General features: G+C 37.6%; 1 protein-coding gene across 1 annotated transcript in view; it reads right to left on the reverse strand.

The window, feature by feature from the left end:
• Window positions 1-20,939, reverse strand: part of eif2ak2 (eukaryotic translation initiation factor 2-alpha kinase 2) — a 63,081-nt gene that overhangs the window by 40,509 nt on the left and 1,633 nt on the right. The window contains exon 5 of the mRNA XM_035992145.1: window positions 20,720-20,869. Within this exon, the coding sequence (XP_035848038.1) occupies window positions 20,720-20,869 (150 nt within the window). The remainder of the gene's footprint in view (window positions 1-20,719; window positions 20,870-20,939) is intronic.

The following is a 20,939-nucleotide window of genomic DNA, read 5'->3' on the forward strand; positions in this document are numbered from 1 at the left end:
GTAAATTAATGACAAAAACAAGTTTAAACATTACATTTAACGAGTTTCAGCATAGAATAAACTGTAAACTGTGGACGCAGAAATTGCCGGCACATGATTATTTCCAACAAAAGCCGGACAGATGTGATTTCATGTCAGTTACTTTTTAAAATCATGATAAAATTTGATTTCATGTTTCGTTCCCTGATTATAAAACCCATTATGTTATAATAATGCCTCTTCTTAGGTAGTTCATCAATTGCATGGTTAATGATTTGTCCTCCTGTCTGCATGTTGAAATGCCTTTGAGCAAAACCCCAAACTGCCATCCATTGCCATAGGAGTGTGAGTTAAAGTCCCGGGTAAAGCGCTATATAAGTGCAGTATGTTAACCATTTTAAACCAGTTTCATACAAATATTACTAACATCATACTAACACCAGTATAGCAGATCATTTGATTAAATTACAGGCATCAGAAGAGCCAGATTTCCATACACACTTGTGACTTGTCACAATTGCTTTTGATAATCAGACAGTTGCATTTTCCTGACACAAATTTTGCACGTTGAATGTCTGAGCCCACTTCTCCAGCTCTGCCTTCAGTTTACGGGCATCGGGTCGGTCTTCTGGCTTCTCATGCAGCATCCACTTGATGATTTGATTCTGCAAAAAACAACCAAAACAACTTCTACTGAGAAATACTATCATACGATATTGATGAAGCTCCACTCCACACTATTATGCACTTTGGAAACTGAGATTGATATCTTCTCAAAACCGTATTATCTGTGCTGCTTGATATTTGACATTGTTCACATGCAGACAGCAGCAGTCTTGTTTTGATTCTCTTTCATTCTCCAGGCTTTAGAGATGGAGAACTGTTGTCTTACTTAAAGGTGCTGTAAATGACATTCAGAACATTACTATAGCAGCACCCTCTTTCTTTCACCCTCTCCTTTCCTTTGTGATCTGCTGATCAGCTGTAACCGCTGTGTGAGCACTGCTCTCCCACGGGAACCCGGCCCAGGTAGTGTGCAGTGCAGAGCCGCAGTGATTAGCTAATGAGTGGGAGCACTGTTGCCTTTTTTAGCTAGCGACTCGCAGTCCTAGCAGATTCTGAATGTCAATCAAACTCTGATGAGAGCCGAGGCAATTACAGTCCAGACTGAATTTTGTTTTGTATTTAATGTACAGCACCTTTAAGCAAAAGTATGTAAGTATTATCAAAGAAATGTACTTTAAGTTTACAAGTAAAAGTACTCAATTCAGATACATGGCCCCTGTGACTGTAAAACTATTATATTTTATATCATTAGATCAATATTATTCATGCATTAATTTAAATGTAGGATTTTACCGTTGTTGTTTGAGGTGGAGCTAATTATTAACTATTTGTATAGGCATGCAACTAGTGATTATTTTCATTATCGATGAATCTGCTGATTATTGTCTCCATTAATCGACTGATTTGTTCTGTCCAACCAATAGTATTTATTACATTATAATTATTTATTATTTAACAATTATGTAAAAAATAAATGTAAAATATTAAAAGAAAAATGATCAAATCCTCACATTTGAGAAGCTGCAAATATGAAATGTTCATACATTTGCCAATTACGTTTTTGTCAATCGATTCATCTAATACTAGTTTTAGCTGTACTATTACATTTTATTGTTTTTTATGCAAAAATCTTATTCATAAAATAACTAGTAGCTTAAGCTGTCAACTATGAAGAAAAAGGAAAATATTTCCCTGTGAAGTATAAAGTGGCATGAGAAGAAAATACTCAAGTATGGTAGTACCTCACATTTGTTCTTAAGTACAGTACTTGCGTAAATATACTTAGGTACAGTCCACCATGGTCTGTTAGTGACCATCAATATGTACTAGCACCCTGTGGAAGTTTCATGTGACAAGTGAAATGGGTTAGGATAATAAGAATATGGTAATCTACCTCTTGGGGAAAAGTCTGTAAAAAATCTTCAGGGAGCTTCTGACTTCTGGCATCATTCCAAACCTTGTATTCATGAGGTGATAAAAGGATGAAATAACATGTAAGTTAGCCTCAAATTTACTAATAATTCAAATTATACTCTGTTGAGCGTTACAAAGTAATAAAAGAAAAAATAAACAAGACAGATTAAACATTCATCTTTAATTGCTTTTGCTACATACCATACTGTGACTAAATCAACTAATAGTGTATACCCAGCTGGTTTCTTATTCGTTTATAATAAGCCTACATAATATGGTAAAAATGTCGTGGCAAGTAATTTGTTAAATTTCAATAATAACACTCAATGTTATGTTCTGTTTATGAAAGACTCACCACTCCTCTTTCATGGCCAGTAGAGAGTTTCCAAAGGAGTTCAAAGTAAATCAACCCCAGAGCAAATATATCTACTCTTCGGTCATAGTTCTTCTCCCTCTTTTGGGACAGAATAAAAACACAGTATTGACAAAAGACACTTCAGCAGCATACAGTTATCCTTTAATTAATCATCATGAAAGATTAACCAGTTACTCATGAGGTAAATGAAACATCAGCTTTCAGTTGAATATTTGTTCTACTGGCACAAAAGTCGTAACACGTTTTATGTACTTTGATTTTACAGCTCTCACTGCCAACAGTAACGACAGGTGAGAATAAAGTGTGAAAGGGCATACAGGTAGCCTATCAAATTAAGCCCATTAGAAGAACATATTTGTTAACACAATAATACTGAATAATTAAAAGGTATTGTCAGTAAAGACCATCTCACTTGTTCAGGAGCCATGTAAGATGTGGTTCCTTTGTTCTCTGTTCTCTCCATCAATGCAGAGTCATCCTCATCATCTCTGGTGACCAGACCAAAGTCCCCAATCTTCACTACTCCATCCAGTCCAAACAAGATGTTTTCAGGCTTAACATTGAACAGAAACAAATTGAAACAAATAAACATATAGCTACTCACGTGATGAGCAGTAACACATGGACTAGTGAAGTAAGGGCTTGAAATGATTTATAAAAGATCTGTGTTTGAAACCAGCATTTCATCTAAACAGTCAGCTTGTGGCTTTCATTGGGTATTAGAAATTGGTCTTGATGAACTACTGTAATAGCCTTATCTTTATCTAGTTGATCACAAAATAATCAAATTATGTTACATTATTCTAATGTGGCATTAGTTTATTTTATTTAAATCTAATGTAAATTTCATTTCATGTACAGGTAGTAGTATGTTCTAGGGTCTGTTAACCTGATGGTCTAAAAATGTCAAAAGCTTCCTACATCCTACCAAGATTAATATTCTGGTGGGGATTTATATAATACTGGCCTTAGAAAATGACCAGGCTTGACATAAGTCAAGAAACAATTAATAGAAATTACACACTATGAGTTTATGTAAACAAACATTTACAAAGCAGAAAAATGTTGTTACAACTCCAGCCAGCTCAAACTATTCCATACATTTTTTTTCTTCTTCTTTTTTTTTTTTTTTAGCTCTGTTCACTTTGCCACATACTAACTCCATTCCAGATCCAGACAGTTTCTTTGATAATGCCCTGGGATTTGCTCGGGACCCCTTTTAAAACCCATGAATGCCAGGGTTTCCAAAGACCATCTCCTATGCTAAGTCACCCACAGAACTGTTCCAGTCCGGCTGGGCATGTCAGGTAACCATCACAAAACACTTAAATTCCACCTGATTAATGCACCTCATCTACCTGTTATTCTGGGTTATCCCTGGCTCAGACAGTACAATCAACATATTGGCTGGTCCATGGGAGCCATCTTGCAATGAAGCCGTCATTGTCGTGCTGTCTGCTTCAAATCTGATTTGCCCCCACTCCTAGTCTCCCCTTCCCTCTGGAGTTCCCATCTTCCCTTCTGTCAGCTTTGCCCCAGGCACACACTTCAGAGTCTGCTCTCACCTTAAGGTCCCTGTGGATGTGTTCCTTGGAGTGAATATATTCCACTCCACTAACTATTTGCTGAGCAATGCTGAGACTTTCTTCTCTTCTCTTGGAGTCTTGGGGAGACTGAGTGTTCTTCTCATCAATCCAGTCTTTAAGGGTTTTGGTGTCACATAACTCCATCTGAATATAGAGGTACTTTGCCGTTGAATTGTCTAAAGACCTGGAGAAAAAAGATTAAATTACTCACCTTTAACTTAACATAAAATGTTAAGATTTAAAGTGTGTGTATTAGACTTACTGGGTAGAGCTGTTACTGCCCGCTGAAATCTCCCATTGATATCTTGAAGCCTCCATCCAAAATGTGTAGTATCTGACGATATTACAGTGGAGGAGGTCTGATAATGTCCCCACCTCTCGAAGAGCTTTTCTGATCCGAAAGAGAACCAGAAAATGGAGAGAGAGAGAGAGAGAGAGAGAGAGAGAGAGAGAGAGAGAGAGAGAGAGACTTTATTAATCCCAGCGGAAAATGTCACTGTTATAGCAGCTTTGCAAAAAAGACAAAACAAAGTACTTGGACAAGTACTGCACATGCTACATAGCACAGACTGAAACCTAACTACTGCATACTTACTCTTCACAGCAGACAATCTTTACAGCATAATACTTCTTCAGGAGTTTATCTCTTGCTTTGTAAACACGACCAAAGGCTCCACTTCCAAGACTCTCTATGGAATCAAATTCTGAAGTAAACCTGTCGAGATAAACACTATTGTTTAGGCAAAAAGGGGCAAACAAACAGAGATATCTTCTTGATTGTACATCACTTATCAGGAGAGATATTTAAGACCATATCAGTATAAAACACACACATGCTACAATGCAAATGAATGTTTTTTTTCATACCTTGACTGGATGGATCTCTCATTCTGACTTTTTCCCATATTCTTGTCTTTGACAACATGCTAAGAGAATAAAGGAATAGAATAGATTTATCATTTTGAACCCTGATCTGATTATTAGTCCTAGTTCTACTCTTTAAGGACTAGGACATGCAACATGTCGACAACAGCCAAGTATTATATTGTCATTTGGAGGGACTTCCTCCATAGGTGGGGTAAGTAGAATATTAAAAAAATAATATATATTTTATATAAAAGAAAGTGCAGACCTGATCCTTGGAAGAGTTGGATGAATCTGTGAATATTCCTGAGCCACTTGTACCCGTTGACATACTTTGTGACGATGAAAGAGACTCCCTAGGAGAACATAATAAGATGCATGAGTACAGCCTTTTCAGCATTAAGCTCTACAATCTGTTTTAATACTTGGGTCAATACAGTGGCTTACAGTGAAGTTGACAACTCTCTTGGTGCATCATCTTCAGACACAATTGACCTTATGGGAATCTATGATTCACAAAACATTGTTAGAATATAGCATGTTCCACATAATATAATGTACTGTCCTGTAGCCCTGTTGAAAATCTTGTTAAACCACCAATATGGACCCAAACTAAACTTTCTTGCTCTAATAATGCAGCTACAGTACTCGTCTGCTGCATTCTGTAAATATCATAAAAGCAGATTTTTTTTTACGATTCTGAGAGAACACACCTGAGCCTTGGAAGGGTTTGATGAATCAGTGAATATTATTGTGCCACTTGTGCACATTGATGTGCTTTGTGATGATGATTCATGGGACTCCCTAGGGGAATACAATGAGAGACATGAGTACAGTACAGTACAGTATGAGTCTAAGTATTTAACTCAATGTTCTGCTCTTTTAGTAATAACAATACAATAAGTGCCTTACAGGGTAGTTGATTGCGCTGAGAACATAGGTAGTGTAGCATCTTCGGACACTGTTGACCTGACAGACACCTAAAGTGCACAGAATGTTAGACATAATTATTTCTTAATGTAAAACTGTGCCTCAGTAGAAACATTTTATTGAAAAGTAAACAAAAGTAGCTGCGGTTCAGATCTGCAGTCACTTAGTATTAGGAAGCATGACTAACTACAGCCTGGTGTAATCTTTTCTCTACACAAAAAAAAGAAAGTAAATTTGAGTTCAACAGTACTGCAAACTGCATCCTCCAATGATAAAGTTGAATCAACACCTCTCTAAAACAGTTTCAATAAAAACTGAACATTATGACCTTCATGAAGGTAGATTTGTGGCAAGACTGTTGTATTCCGCTGCTGTACCTAATACACTGGCAACTGAGTGTACAGTACATTTGATGATTTAAAGTACGAAATATGAAATACCTTGCTGTCCCAGTCTGACTGTTCTTGAAGAGCAGACCAGGCCAGCTGAGCTGCTTTCTGTTTGGCTTCCTTTACAATGTTACCCTCACCTACAGGGTACTCCTTATTGTTGATCACTACTCTGTAGAAAAATCTGTGTAGTGTTTGGAAAAGGAGGAAATAGTTTAGATCATTGTTTACATTTCAATATTGTTTACAACTGAACATCAATAAAGAGTTAGCAACAGAGTGTATGTAGTGTCTATTCAGGTTACAGAGGTTCAGGTTTATACTCACACAGGGTTATGAGGTGGGCCGTCTCTCCTTTCCTCAATGTAAGAATGGCATAGGCGTTTTCTCTGACAGTAGTGGTTGACGAGTCCTATGAAATTTGTCTGTCTATTTTTCTCCCAATGTCTGAGGCGTCTTATCTTATTACTGTAATAAACAAGTGACATTATTTCACACTGATGAACTCCTTTGCACCTGCTGTCATCAGACTGTACAGCAGCACTGAAACCTATATTACTACCTTTCACCTTATACTACAGTCATATGAAAAAATTAGGACACCCATGCTAAAGTTGACTAAAAAGAGGAATAAAAAAATAAACTTTTGGACATTGATCTTAATAACTTAATTAAACAAATTAGGAAAAATCCAACCTTTAAGGACACCAATTTTGTTTGTGAATGAATAATCTATCGTAAATAAATAAATGTTCTTCCTTAAAATACAGGGGGCATAAGTATAGACACCCCTATGTTAAATTCCCATAGAGGAAGGCAGATTTTTATTTTTAAAGGCCAGTTATTTGATGGATCCAGGATACTATGCATCCTGATAAAGTTCCCTTGGCCTTTGGAATTAAAATAGCCCCACATCATCACACACCCTTCACCATACCTAGAGATTGGCATGGTTTTATTTCAGTTAGCCTAATAGCTGGTTTGATTAGCATTGAGAGATGATTTTATGGAAAGTACCCCATGCCAATATCTAGGTATGGTGAAGGGTGTGTGATGATGTGGGGTTATTTTAATTCCAAAGGCCAAGGGAACTTTATCAGGATGCATAGTATCCTGGATCCATGAAATAACTGGCCTTTAAAAATAAAAATCTGCCAAGTTTATTTATTTACGAACAAAACTGGTGTTCTTAAAGATTGGATTTTTCCTCATTTTTTTAATTAAGGCATTAAGATCAATTTGCAAAAGATGATTATTTTATTCCTCTTTTTAGTCAACTTTAGCATGGGTGTCCTAATTTTTTCACATGACTGTATATCTCATATTCCATACAAAATCATAATCTACCATGTTATACTATAATATGTTACACTGATTGTTGCATCATTATTAATCTCTTTTAACACAGACACTAAGTACCATTACTTAATCATATATTAATCTGGTCTGGTTTACTCACCTTTGTCACTTTACCTTGCATTTCTTTTTACTAAAATGCTCTTCTGAATGTCCCTGCTGGGTATCAATAAAATTGTATCTTATATTATCTTAAAAATAAAAATGCACTGCCGCTGAGATTTACTCACCAGATATCAGAAACATTTTGATTTCGTTCCTCCTTTTGTTGAGCTGAAGTACAGTTGTTATCATCTGCAGTCTTAAAAATAAAAAAAAATAAAGTACAATTGTTTCACAAACAGTGGACTGTGCCATGTTGAGTATGTGACACCTGACAAAAACACAATATAATTTTAGACCTATGATTGGTCTTGATACTAGTGGCTAAAAGCAATGAGGAGCAGTAATCTTACTGTTTTAACTGAGTCCTGATGTTCAGTTTCCAACAAGCATTTCAGGGCATTTTTAGCTGCGTTCTGTCTGGCTTCCTTCTTGTTCTTCCCCACTCCATCAGGATACGCCTTACCATCCAGAACTGCTCTTACGATAAATCTGAGAAGAAAATATAAACGTTAAACAGAAAAGACGATGAAAGAATGTGGTGTGATGGAGGTTGCAGTACTAAGACATGAATTTGCACACTTGATTTACATCCTCATGGGTGAAGTTATTAACATGACAAACTGTATGTTGGACCCCCTTAGGGCATTATCTGGGAACTATGTGGGACTGCTAATATAAAGTCATTTATTTTATTACATGTGAAAAATACTGGGTGAATCTGTCATGGAATCGTCACATTTCTGTTATACAGGCAAGTTGACTTTACAGTAAATGATGATGGTGGGGTTGGTTGGTGGTGCATTAATTAACATGAATCTGCAAACTACCAGCCTGTAGGAGGTAAGGTAATCATTTCCCAAACTATATATATATATATATATGGACCTGGTCCAATGTGGTCTACATATGAGAAAAAACTATGAAATCCCCCTTAATTGCATTTTCACAAATATAATAAAGCTTTCACAAATCTGAAACTGTGTTTTTAAGAATCTTTAGCCTCTCTGGGATAATTTGGTCCAGATTTGACAAGTCTAGGTATTGGTTTTGGATCTGGACCTGGTCTAATGTGGTCTACATATGAAAAAGAACAGGGAACTTTCCCTTATTGCGTTCTCATAAATACAATAACGCTTTCACAAATCTAAAAGTGTGTTTTAGACATAATTAATAATTTACCTTAATGACTAACACGCTTTCAATACAGTAAAAGGTTCAAAGTCATTCAATCGTGCCACCCGTCCCTAAGGAAGAGGCTATCATCCAGAAGCACTCCATTTTGGTAGATCACGACAACTACGGCAGAATAATGCGCAAAGGTATAACCCAGGGGCAACACAGACACATTTTATTCTACTCACGTTATATCATGGTCGGGGCCAACAGAGCGGTCCTCAAAAAGCAGCGCAGATCTTGTTTTCTGTGCGTACTCGTGTAGTTTAGCAACATAGGTTACAGGTTCCATCATAAATGACGAAGCTGTCGGAATTCCAGCTCAAATGAAAAACTGCGAGAACAAAGTTCAACGCTCAAAATACTTGTCAGTTTTCATTTCTTATCTTAAGTATTCCTCATAGTCCTCCGTAATCTGCTTCAATTGAGTTAATTTTAGATCAACTCTGTACCAAGGCCTTAAGTTTCGATTTCCTCGTATTAACGTCATTCACGTAACGTGACGTGGTTTGACTGTATCTATATTCAATCGAAACTAAAAACTTGGCCACCATTAACCAGTTACATCAATAAACGACTGCTGGCAAAACTGCAGAAATGTGTAGTTCGGCTTCAGTTATTGTTTTATTAGTTTCTGCACAACTGAATGAATCTGTCTCAGGGTGGGGACCTTTTCAAAAGTATAAATTAGAGTTCAGTAAACTCAGTCCTTTGATCTTGCCACTGTTACTGCCACCTGAATATTTCTTCCTAGTCCTTACTTGATCGTGACAATATATACTCTATAAGCTATTAAGCGTATGTCAGAAATGCTTAATCTTAATATCTGAACACAGTTAGCACTTACCAGTTTTGGGAATCAATGAATTATTGTACAAGTTTGGTACATGAAGGTAATTTGGCACATAACCTAACTCAGAGCTGATACAAGTCTTATACAGGCTCGTTTTAATGTAAAAAAAAAGGCAGATCATCAGTAGACGTCTCCAGTTCACACCATCCAGCACCCACTAAAATTCACAAATTGTGCAAAATGAAACAGTACATATATGCAAACTTTACAGATGATGACAAATCTAGTTGCCAATGTTTTATTTCTCTAGTCAGTCTATTCATTACAAAGCTGTGTGTGACATTGCTTGCACCAAATGTAACCATTTCCAGCATAGAATTCATTATTTCAACATCAGTTGTCAAAGTAACTATCCAGGACATGATTATTTGTTAAGTGAATAATGGTACATTTGGGTCATTCTGTCAGATAGAGGTTTTCATTTTCATTTTAGATTTTGTTCAAACCTTATGCATGCTTGCATGTATGTATGTATGTACATGTATGTATGTATGTATGTAAACTTAGCACAAAAAGTAAGGAAATTTGTGTTTGGTAGATTATTTCTCTGTGGTAACAATGCTTTTTGGCAATACATCTTATACCGTTGGAAAGCCTGTTTAGTTCCCTTTCAAATGGTGCCCCATTTGAAAGGAACATGCATTTGTGGGATGAGCAGCAGCGCTGAGTATGTGGGTTGCGGCCATGAAAAATTTGCCAAATCTTCTCTGCCAATGCCAAACAGCGTATTCTGCCATTGACTCGTTTGGTGTTTGGTGGATTGGATGATTGAAGTCACTCCGGCACGAACAGCACGCCCAAGCTGATCCCACAAGTGTTCAATGGGGTTGAGGTCAGGACTGCTGGTTGAAGAATGGGATGCCATCCCACAGCAGTGTGTGACCAGGCTGGTGACCAGCATGAGGAGGAGGTGCCAGGCTGTTGTGGCTGTGTATGGTTCTTCCACACGCTACTGAGGCTCCTGTTTGTGAAATGAATAAATTGTTAAATTGCCAATATGTCTTGTTTCTTCAAACTTCAATCATCCAATCCACCAAACACCAAACGAGTCAATGGCAGAATACGCTGTTTGGCATTGGCAGCGAAGATTTGGCCAATTTTTCATGGGCGCGACCCACATACTCAGCGCTGCTGCTCATCCCACAAATGCATGTTACTTACAAATGGGGCACCATTTGTAAGGGAACTAAACAGGCTTTCCAACGGTATAAGATGTATTGCCAAAAAGCATTGTTACCACAGAGAAATAACCTACCAAACACAAATTTCCTTACTTTTTCTGCTAAGTTTATGTACCTGTATGTATGTATGTATGTAAAATAATTTCAGTAAAATATTTTTGTAACTTTGAGAATTGCATATTTTTTGCCCCTTGGAATGTTGTAATTTTCGCCACCTAAAATTATTTTGACACGTAACTCCTACAGCCATGAAATTGACAGAGTGGTGTACACAGCACAAGCAGATGTCATATTTTCATGACTGGCCCTTGAAAATGGAAGAAAATCGCAAAATTGGTGGTTTTGGGGCCCCAGGCTGTCCCCTAAAGTATATACATATGGACTTTTCCATACTTCCGGCTAGAAATACAATATTTAATCGATGTACCAAATTTCAGGGGCTTTAACATAAACAGAATCCAATATAAGACGAGTATGACAAGCCAAGGTTGCAAATTTGTGTGATTTCCTTTAATGTTTAAATTAACATATGAGGCGTACTATCCAAACCGACCACCCATGTATAGATCTGTATTGAGCAATGAAGACAATTTTCATGGTCCTAATTTTTAATTCAATTCAATTTTATTTATAGTGTCAAATCATAACAGACATTATCTCAGGGCACTTAACAGATAGAGTAGGTCTTCCTTTTAACAGGCAGAAACCTCAGACAGAACTTGGCTCTCTGAGAGAGCAAAAATAATAGCAACAGCAATAGTAGCACAGTCCATTCTTGCCATTACTCGGATTCCGATGTTAGAGACCTTGAAATTTGGCAAAACAATAAAATACTGTATTTATAGGAAATATGGACATGTCCATATGTAAATACTTTGGGAGACTGCCTGGGGCCCCAAACCACCTGTTTTTCACTTTTTTCCATTTTCAAGAGCCAGTAATGAAAAATATGACATCTGCTTGTGCCTTTCCATTTGGATCTAGTGTACGTGGTTTTGTTTGTGCCCCCACCAAATATCATGGCTATAGGTCCTCAAGTCTAGGAGTTATATTTCTAAAGATATTGAACCCTAAAAATGGCTTTTGCCAAATTTCAAGGGCTCTAACATCATGGGAATCTGAGTTATGGCAAGAATGGCGATGTGGATTGTGCTACTACTATTATTATTTTTTTCTCAGAGAGCCAGGTTCTGTCCAAGGTTTCTGCCTGTTAAAAGGAAGTATTTCCTTGCCACTGTGTGCAATTATTCTTGGGGGAATTGTTGGGTCCCATATAAATTAGAGTGTGGTCTAGACCTACTCTATGTGTAAAGTGTCTGTTATGATTTGACACTATAAAAAAAATTGAATTGAAAATTAGGACCATGAAAATTTGTGTGAAAAGGGGTATGTGTTTCAGTTTTTCAGTCTTCATTGCTCAATACAGGTCTACACATGGGTGGTCGGTTTGGATAGTACGCCTGATATCATATTAATTGAAACATAGAAGGAAATCACACAGATTTGCAACCTTAGCTTGTGATACTTGCCTTATGTAAGATTCAGTTTATGTTAAAACCCCTGAAATTTGGTACATCAAATATTGTTTCCAGCCGGAAGTATGGAAAGGTCCATATGTAAACATACTTTAGGGTACTGCCTGGGGCCGCAAAACCAACTGTTCTAAACTTTTTTCCATTTTCAAGGGCCAGTAATTCAAAATATGACATCTGCTTGTGCCTGTCAATCATTTGGATCTGGTGTTTGCTGTTTTGTTTATGCCCCCACCAAATGTCATGGCTATAGGTCCTCAAGTCTAGGAGTTATATTGCTGAAGATATTGAACCCTAAAAATGGCTTCCTGCCTGACAGATGTTTTGTTAGGTTGGGAAAATGATGCAGTTATCTATATATAAGAGTGCGAAAATAATGCAATGCTCTATGCAATTCTCAAAATATATGGTCTCAAATTGCATATACATAAAGTTTGAACTAAATCAAAAATGTAAACAAAATCTGATTTGACACGGAATGACCCAATTCCCTGATTATAAAATGCACAAGGTTCTGTGCCTTCTCCCATCAATACTACATAATTATGATACATTTCATCAGATCAGTTCATGAAAAGTTTTCAAAGAGGCATTCCCCTGTAGCAATCAAACACTTGCAAGAAAAAGTATTATGCAATTACTGTATTTGCTGAATAAATAGTCTTGCTTGTGATGACTGATGCTTTTGCTGTTTGAGTATTTCCTTGTAATAATCAGACAGTCCTACTGTCGCGACACATATCTTTAAACATTGTAAGTGTACGAGTGCACTCTTCCAAGTCCATCTTTAGTTTACTTGCTTCAGGTCGGTCTTCTGGCTTCTCACACAGCATTGACTTAATGATTTTGGTCTGCAACAAAAAGAACAGCTATTGTGATCTCCATGATATCAATAAATGCTGCCTTGAGTCTGTGTCTTTGAGGCTCCACTTAACTGTATTTCCCTCAAGCTGACTTTACCTTGGCAACATAAAGTAAATCTTTTCTTAAAATAGTCAACTGTCCTGCTGATATTTAATGTTTGTATTTAATTACTGTATACATACACACACCAACAGTCCTGTTTTGACTCCTTATCCATTGAGGCTTCACAAATGAACTGTTGTAAACCCCTATACCTCAGCCTTACTACTGCCATGTTGGGAGACCATCACAAATGATGGCCACCCTGAGGAAAATATTGTTTTATCTGTCAAGTGAAAGAAAGAATGGTCTACCTCCAGGGGAAACTTTTGTGGAAATCCTTGAGGAAATTTTTGGTTTCTGGCATCATCCCAAATCTGGAGTTTATGCAGTGAGAAAAGGAAGAAAAAAAAAAAACTGGCATGATACAAATTTATAAACTTTATAAATAGGCCTTTTCCACAGACGGCATTTTGACATGTCACAGTAGGAAAAGCACATATGTAAATAAGACCCTCGCACCTTGTTACACGTGTGGGGTTCTGCTGCGACGCCGGTTGATGTGGCCATGCATTTCTGTGACTGTGGCACAGGTTAGACATTTCCTGCATGGAGCGTGTGATGCTAAAAATGACCTGTTGCAAATTTTGTACCATTTCCTGTATCCACTATGTGGCGTTAGATGACACTTAAGCAATAGCTCAGGACAGGCTGTGGTATGTTGTGATTATATCACAGCTACAACCCGCTAACTGTGACATAATTACAACGTATCACGGACTGAAGTGAGCTATGGATTTTATAAAACTGTCATCCCGAGGCGATTGCTATGGAATGCAGTGCAGGTGATGTTAGCCTTCACTAGCAGCTAGCACAGACTTTTAGTAAAGAATGTATTTTGCTTAATACTTAAGAAAGGCACACAATAACAAACAAACTAAACGATCGAGACAGCAGTAGACAAGCAACTAACCATTCGAGGCAGCGGTAGAGCAACTCCCGTTTTCTGCAAGGTAAAATTGCTGTTTTTTATCAATGGAGTCTGGTGGCTTTGAAGAGAGCCTAGATAACAGCTTCAGGTCCCCGTCGAAAAGAGCTGTGTGACAGCAAGGTAAAGCGGTGAAAATATTTCAAATATAGCATAGACTTAGAGGGATACATTGCAGATTTTAAACTAGCTATGTGTTCTAGCAGGGTGTGTGCAGATGAACGGCTTACCTCTATGGTATCAGCTATCAGTTCGTTACATCACAGCTATGAACCAATCAGATTGCTTGATTTGAGATACCCGTTTTATTAAAATTATCATTAAAGTATTAATTATATGTCATGCAGCTGTATATCATGTGTTGACCACACCATGTAAATTTCATGTACAGTGCTGCTCATGAGTATAGGAACCCCTGCTAAAGTTGACTAAAAAGAGGAATAAAAAAATCATCTTTTGGAAACTGATCTTAATGCCTTAATTGAAAAACTTTGGAAAAATCCAACCTTTGAGAACACCAATTTTCTTTGTGAATGAATAATGTATCGTACATAAATAAATGTTCTTCCTTAAAATACAGGGGGCATAAGTAAGTACACCCCTATGTTAAATTCCCATAGAGGCAGGCAGATTTTTATTTTTAAAGGCCAGTTATTTGATGGATCCAGGATACTATGCATCCTGATAAAGTTCCCTTGGCCTTTGGAATTAAAATAGCCCCACATCATCACACACCCTTCACCATACCTAGATATTGACATGGGGTACTTTCCATAAGATCATCTCTCAATGCTAATCAAACCAGCTATTGGGCTAACTGAAATAAAACCATGCCAATCTCTAGCTATGGTGAACGGTGTGTGATGATGTGGGGCTATTTTAATTCCAAAGGCCAAGGGAACTTTATCAGGATGCATAGTATCCTGGATCCATCAAATAACTGGCCTTTAAAAATAAACATCTGCCTGCCTCTATGGGAATTTAACATAGGGGTGTCTATACTTATGCCCCCTGTATTTTAAGGAAGAACATTTATTTATTTACGATACATTTTTCATTCACAAAGAAAATTGGTGTCCTTAAAGGTTGGATTTTTCCTAATTTGTTCAATTAAGGTATTAAGATCAATTTCCAAAAGATGATTTTTTTATTCCTCTTTTCAGTAAACTTTAGCAGGGGTTCCTATACTCGTGAGCAGCACTGTAAATCAGATGATCTTTGTCATAGATGGTTGACTTCCTATTGTCAATAGATGGCACAATGACTATAATAATAATCTTTCAGAAAATAAATAATACTTTCATGCAAAGGCCCTGACATGCTCCTGGCTGTGGCTCAGAGGTGAAGTGGTTGCCCCTCAACCACAAGATTGGCGGTTCGATCCTATGCTCCTGTGGCTACATCTCAAACTGTCCCTGAGCAAAACAACCTCGGGTTGCTCCCCGGATGCTGTATTATATATTATATATAGCTGTCTACTGCTCCTAATACTCGAATGGGTTAAATGCAACATGTCATTGTACTGTAAATTGTATGTGACCAATACAAGTTTCATTTTTTAAAGTTTCTAATGATGGCTGAATTCCATTTATCTGCTTCAGTTTCAGGGTCCTGGTATTGTGCATGCTAAATCGCTGTCACAATGTTATGACATACTGATACACTTGAATATAATGAAACCATTGTTAATGTTATAAGTTACACCTGTGATTTTCCTACTATGACAAGTTAAAATGCTGTGAGAAACACCTATGGTGTTCTGTAGAAGATTTGACGATCAATCAAGTATCTGGTAAATTGTATCTTTGAAACAAACTCAAAGCAAAAAGCATTTATTAATTAACAGTTATTATCGACATATAGCAGGATTTTGGACCCTAATTAACTCACCACTTTCCTTTCGTTGCCGACAGAGATGTTCCAAAGGAGCTCGAAATATATCAAACCCAAAGCAAATATGTCCACTTTTCGGTCATAAGTGCTCTTTCTCTTCTGTCATAAAACAAGAACACAATATTAACAAAAGGCGGTCTAGCTATACAGCATGAGTGGTGGTTAAAATACCCACAGGTTTGCCTTTGACAACCAATATTTAATAATACAGATGAATCTAAAGTCACCTGCTCAGGAGCCATGTAAGATGGGGTTCCTTTGTACACGGTTCTCTCCAACAGGTTCTCAGCATCGTCATCGTTCTCATCAGTGACCAGACCAAAGTCTCCGATCTTCACTTCTCCATCTTGCCCAAACATGATGTTGGCAGGCTAACCGTGGGAGAGAAATTAACAAATGAATATGTAGCTCCATGACTGATGTGATGTAATAAATGATGATTTTATTATCTTCGTCTCACCTTCAGGTCTCTGTGGATGAGCATCTTAGAGTGAATGTACTCGACTGCACTGACCATTTGCTGAGCAATAGTTAAACTTTCATCTCTTCTTTTGGAGTCTCGCAGAGATTTCTTCACATTCTGAATATTCTTCTCGTCGATCCACACTCTAAGGGTTCTGGTGTCACACAACTCCATCTGAATATAAAGGTACTTTACCGATGAATTACCAGTCGACCTAGAAAAGTGGGAACAGAAACACTGTGACACGACATACCTTCATGTTCAGTAAAATAAGTACAGTTCAGTAACGGCTTTAATAAATTGATGTGACTTACTGTGAAGTGCTACCACTGTCATCTGCCTTGTCCCATTGGTATCCTGAATCCTCCAACCAACATGTGTAGTATCGAACAATGTTGCCGTGATGGAGGTCTGATAATGCCATCACCTCTCGTAGAGCTTTTTTTATCCTAAGAAGAACAAGAAGAGCGTGACTTGGTTAACGCTGGGGGAGGCAGTTTACTTTTTGGCATTGTTGGGTAAAAATTCCATAATAATCTAGCAGAATATTTTAATTTAAGTGGTCTGAGAGAAAACTAGACTTCTGCACCCCATCCTTGGCTCTGTATTCAGGTTTAGTAAATCTAGCTGTCCTTGACCAATCACAGGTCATTTCAGAGAGAGAGAGCGTTACTATTGGCTGTTCTGCCAATGCAGCTGCATGTTCCTTCGGTAGAAGTTCTGTTTAGCGTAGCCAAAGGCTCAGCTGCAGCTAATTCAAGGCTAAACCATTAAATAGGAGACTTTATTGTCATCCATCTATATACAGGACATATAGGAAGACAATTGTGTAAACAAGTAGTCCAGTTGCTGAAAACAGTCAGTCAGGAGAGCTGGTCTGCTGGGGTTAACCTTTAGCCTAGCACAAACACCCGTTCCTTTGCCGTGTTTATGTCTCCTCTAACACACCACAGGAAACATAAATGTGGTAGTTTAGCCGGGAGTTTAGCCTCCTGCTAACACTAGCTCAAAGCTGTGGCTTATTCAAGCTAATGTTTACGTAGCTTACAAGAGCCTTGAATCACAGTATATCATCTCAAAGGGTTTTACAAAGAAAAAGGAATGGTCATTTAGAATTGCCGCTATTTAACAGCATGCCATCTGGATGAAATGAAGGATTAGTACTCGTAAATGTTACTGTATGCAGCAGGTGCATGCCTAATGGGAGGGGCTTGGGCTAGGGAAGAGCTGCAGAAAGAGGTCTCACTCTAATTCGAAATTCTGGATTTTTTTAAATGTTATCTCCTGCAGCTTTAATGAAACTTTCAACCTATTTTGCATTTAAAAAAATAAAAAAATAAATAAACACTATACAGAGCTCATTTGATGAAAACAAAATGAAAACATCTGTCATCCTTGACTTACTCTTTGCAGCGGACAATTTTTATGGCATAATACTTCTTTATCAGTTTTTGTTCAGCTTTAAAAACTTGACCAAAGGCTCCTTTGCCAAGGCACACTATGGAGTCAAAATCTGATGTAAACCTGTTGAGATAAACCACAAGGGAAAAAGGTGACAATACATATTATTTTTGAATAATAATAAAATACGTATAAACACAGCAGTGCTAGAAATCATTCAATAATTGTATCAATATTGTAATTCAATGTTTTCATTTTCCATACCTTGAGATCACTGACTGGTTTGTTGTTTTCTCACTCTGTTTATTATCTGTATTCTTGACATTGAAATTGACCATTATATCCTAAATAAATCAATAAAGTCATGATATAAAGATTAAAATGTTAAAAAAAAAAAAAAAAAAAACAAGATAAACTACAATGGAATATATTCTTCTTACTTTACCTCTTTATGGTTTTTGCAGGCATTTGGGAAATTTGCTGCAATTCTAACAAGACAAGAACAAGTATAATCAGCAAAAACTGGTGAAATATGATGTACTGTAGCTTTACAGTGAGTCTCAAAAGATGGCTTACTTTATTTTGGGCTTCACATCAGGACTTTGAATCTTGTAATGTAATGGGAAGGAGAAAAAAAATAGTCAATTATATTTAAGCATACACATATTCAAATTCCATTATACGAGGTGAAGAGGCACAAAGTCCTTCTTTACTTCTCGGTAATCTAAAGAGCTCAGAGTCTAATGGGAAAAGGGGATTTGGTGTGCTGAGAACAAACTATTTGTCTTGCAATACTATGGTTATTGTTTAGTATTGTGTGCTCTCAATAACGCCAACATGTTCCTATTTACATGTTGTGATTTGTAGAGTTACAGCGTATACAAAAAACAACGTAACATGAGACACAGCCATCTTCTAACCGTAAACAAACCGGGAACTATATTCTCAGAAAAGCTTGCTGCAAAGCAAATCACTCCGCGCAAGTAGCAGAAGTAGCAGAGCTTCGCCTTCTGAGAATATAGGATCTGTGCTAGGCTAAGCTACCGGTGGAACCGTCAGACAGCGTTACAACACGCACGGACATGAGAAGGGTATGTATCGACTTGTCTTACTCTGGGGGTTATGGTGAATAAGCTAAAGTCCCAATAAGTCGGCCTGTTCTTTTAAAGCAACTCATATTTTGCAATAGACTGAGCATTACAAAACATTGACATGAACCATGATAGCATTAACAGGATCACATAGAAGGTAACAAACCTGATCCTTGGGAGGATTCAATGAATTGGTGAAAACAGCTGAGTCACTTTTAGTTGTCATTGGCACGCTTTTTGATTTTGCATCATGGGAGTCCCTTGGAGAATACATTGAGACACTTGAATAGATTATGCCCAACATATAAACTTTACCATCCGTTGTACTGCTCGGTCAGTGCCTTACGGTGTGCTCGGTGGGGTGGACAGCTTGGCGTACACACTGTCTTCAGACACAGCTGGGCAAACAGATACCTGAAAGCACGAAGGAAGTGTTCGGCTGTTACATGGTACCATGTTTTATAGTAATTGATGCTCCAACTTTGGCAATCACTGGTATGGAGATAGCGCAGCAACACTGCTACATATAGTTTTACAACAGAGTGGCAGGTACAACCAAGTCTTTTTAACCCTAGTCTATATCCTCGAAGTTCCGTTGCCAACGTAAATTCCGCCGGATTTCACTCATTTAGGCCGGATATCCATTGCTTTGGGCTTCCTGTGTGTTGGCATTTTAAACTCCTGTCGATTTATGCGGACTATAGTTAACTGCTCCTCAGATCTCTGCAGGGTAAATCCAGACAGCTAGCTAGACTATCTGTCCAATCTGAGTTTTCTGTTGCATGACTAAAATAACTTTTAAAGGTACACATGTTGCACCAAAACAAATTTTTTCCCCGAGGCTATTGTGCAGCGGCACCGCGGCTTTTCCACGTGCTTAGCACTGCCCAAGACGATTGTGATTGGTTTAAAGAAATGCCAATAAACCAGAGCACGTTTTTCTTCCATCCTAGAATGCTGTGTGGACTAGCCAGACCCTCCTCCGCGGCGTTGTGAAGGAAGGACTGGCAAAGCGAGACTACTTTAACCCTAGAATACACCCTTAATGTCATTATGATCAATCACTGCTTTGTATATTCGTTTGCACGCACAGCAATGATGAGAGTTGAACACAAAATTACATTTACAATGGACAGCGTGGGTAGTAACTGTGATGCTGATCTTGGTTCGAACTTCTGAATAAATGGTGTAAATAATATGAGGATGTTTAAAACCTGTTGTAAAGCTTGAAGTGTTGTACCTTCACCAGATTAAAACAATAACATTTTTTTATTTTACATGGTGACTACAAAAAAAGAAAAGAAGAAGACTGAGCTTGCATATTACAGTATATAGTGATGAATTTCAAAGGAAGCTGTGGCAGCTATGGTTTCATGGTGCAGAAAAACTGATTGTTATCATATTAAAACAAAAAGAAAATATGAAATACCTTGCTGTCCCAGTCTGTCTCTTCTTGAAGAGCAGACAAGGCCAGCTGAGCTGCTTTCTGTTTGGCTTCCTTTGCACTCTTACCCTCACCTACAGGGTACTCCTTATTGTTGATCACTAGTTTGTAGAAAAACCTGTGTAGGCAGAGAGGAAATATTTAGATAATCTTGTTAAAATGTATCTCTCATATCAAGGGTTTTCATATAGTGTCTGTAGTGTCTATTCAGGTTACAGAGGTTCATACTTACTGAGGGTTATGAGGTGGACCACATATTTTCTCTAAGATGTAGTCATGGAAGAGCTTTGTTTTCTGACAGTAGCTGTTGATCATTCCTATGTAATTTGTGTCTGTAAAAACTTTGCCTGTAGTTATCACACTCAAGCTCTTTGTCTTTTCACTGTAACACCAAGACAAATCAGAATCAAATTAAAACCTTTAATAATCAAACCCAACTAAAATATTTAAAC

Source organism: Sander lucioperca, chromosome 15 (assembly GCF_008315115.2).
Source record: "Sander lucioperca isolate FBNREF2018 chromosome 15, SLUC_FBN_1.2, whole genome shotgun sequence".
Classification (NCBI taxonomy): domain Eukaryota; kingdom Metazoa; phylum Chordata; class Actinopteri; order Perciformes; family Percidae; genus Sander; species Sander lucioperca.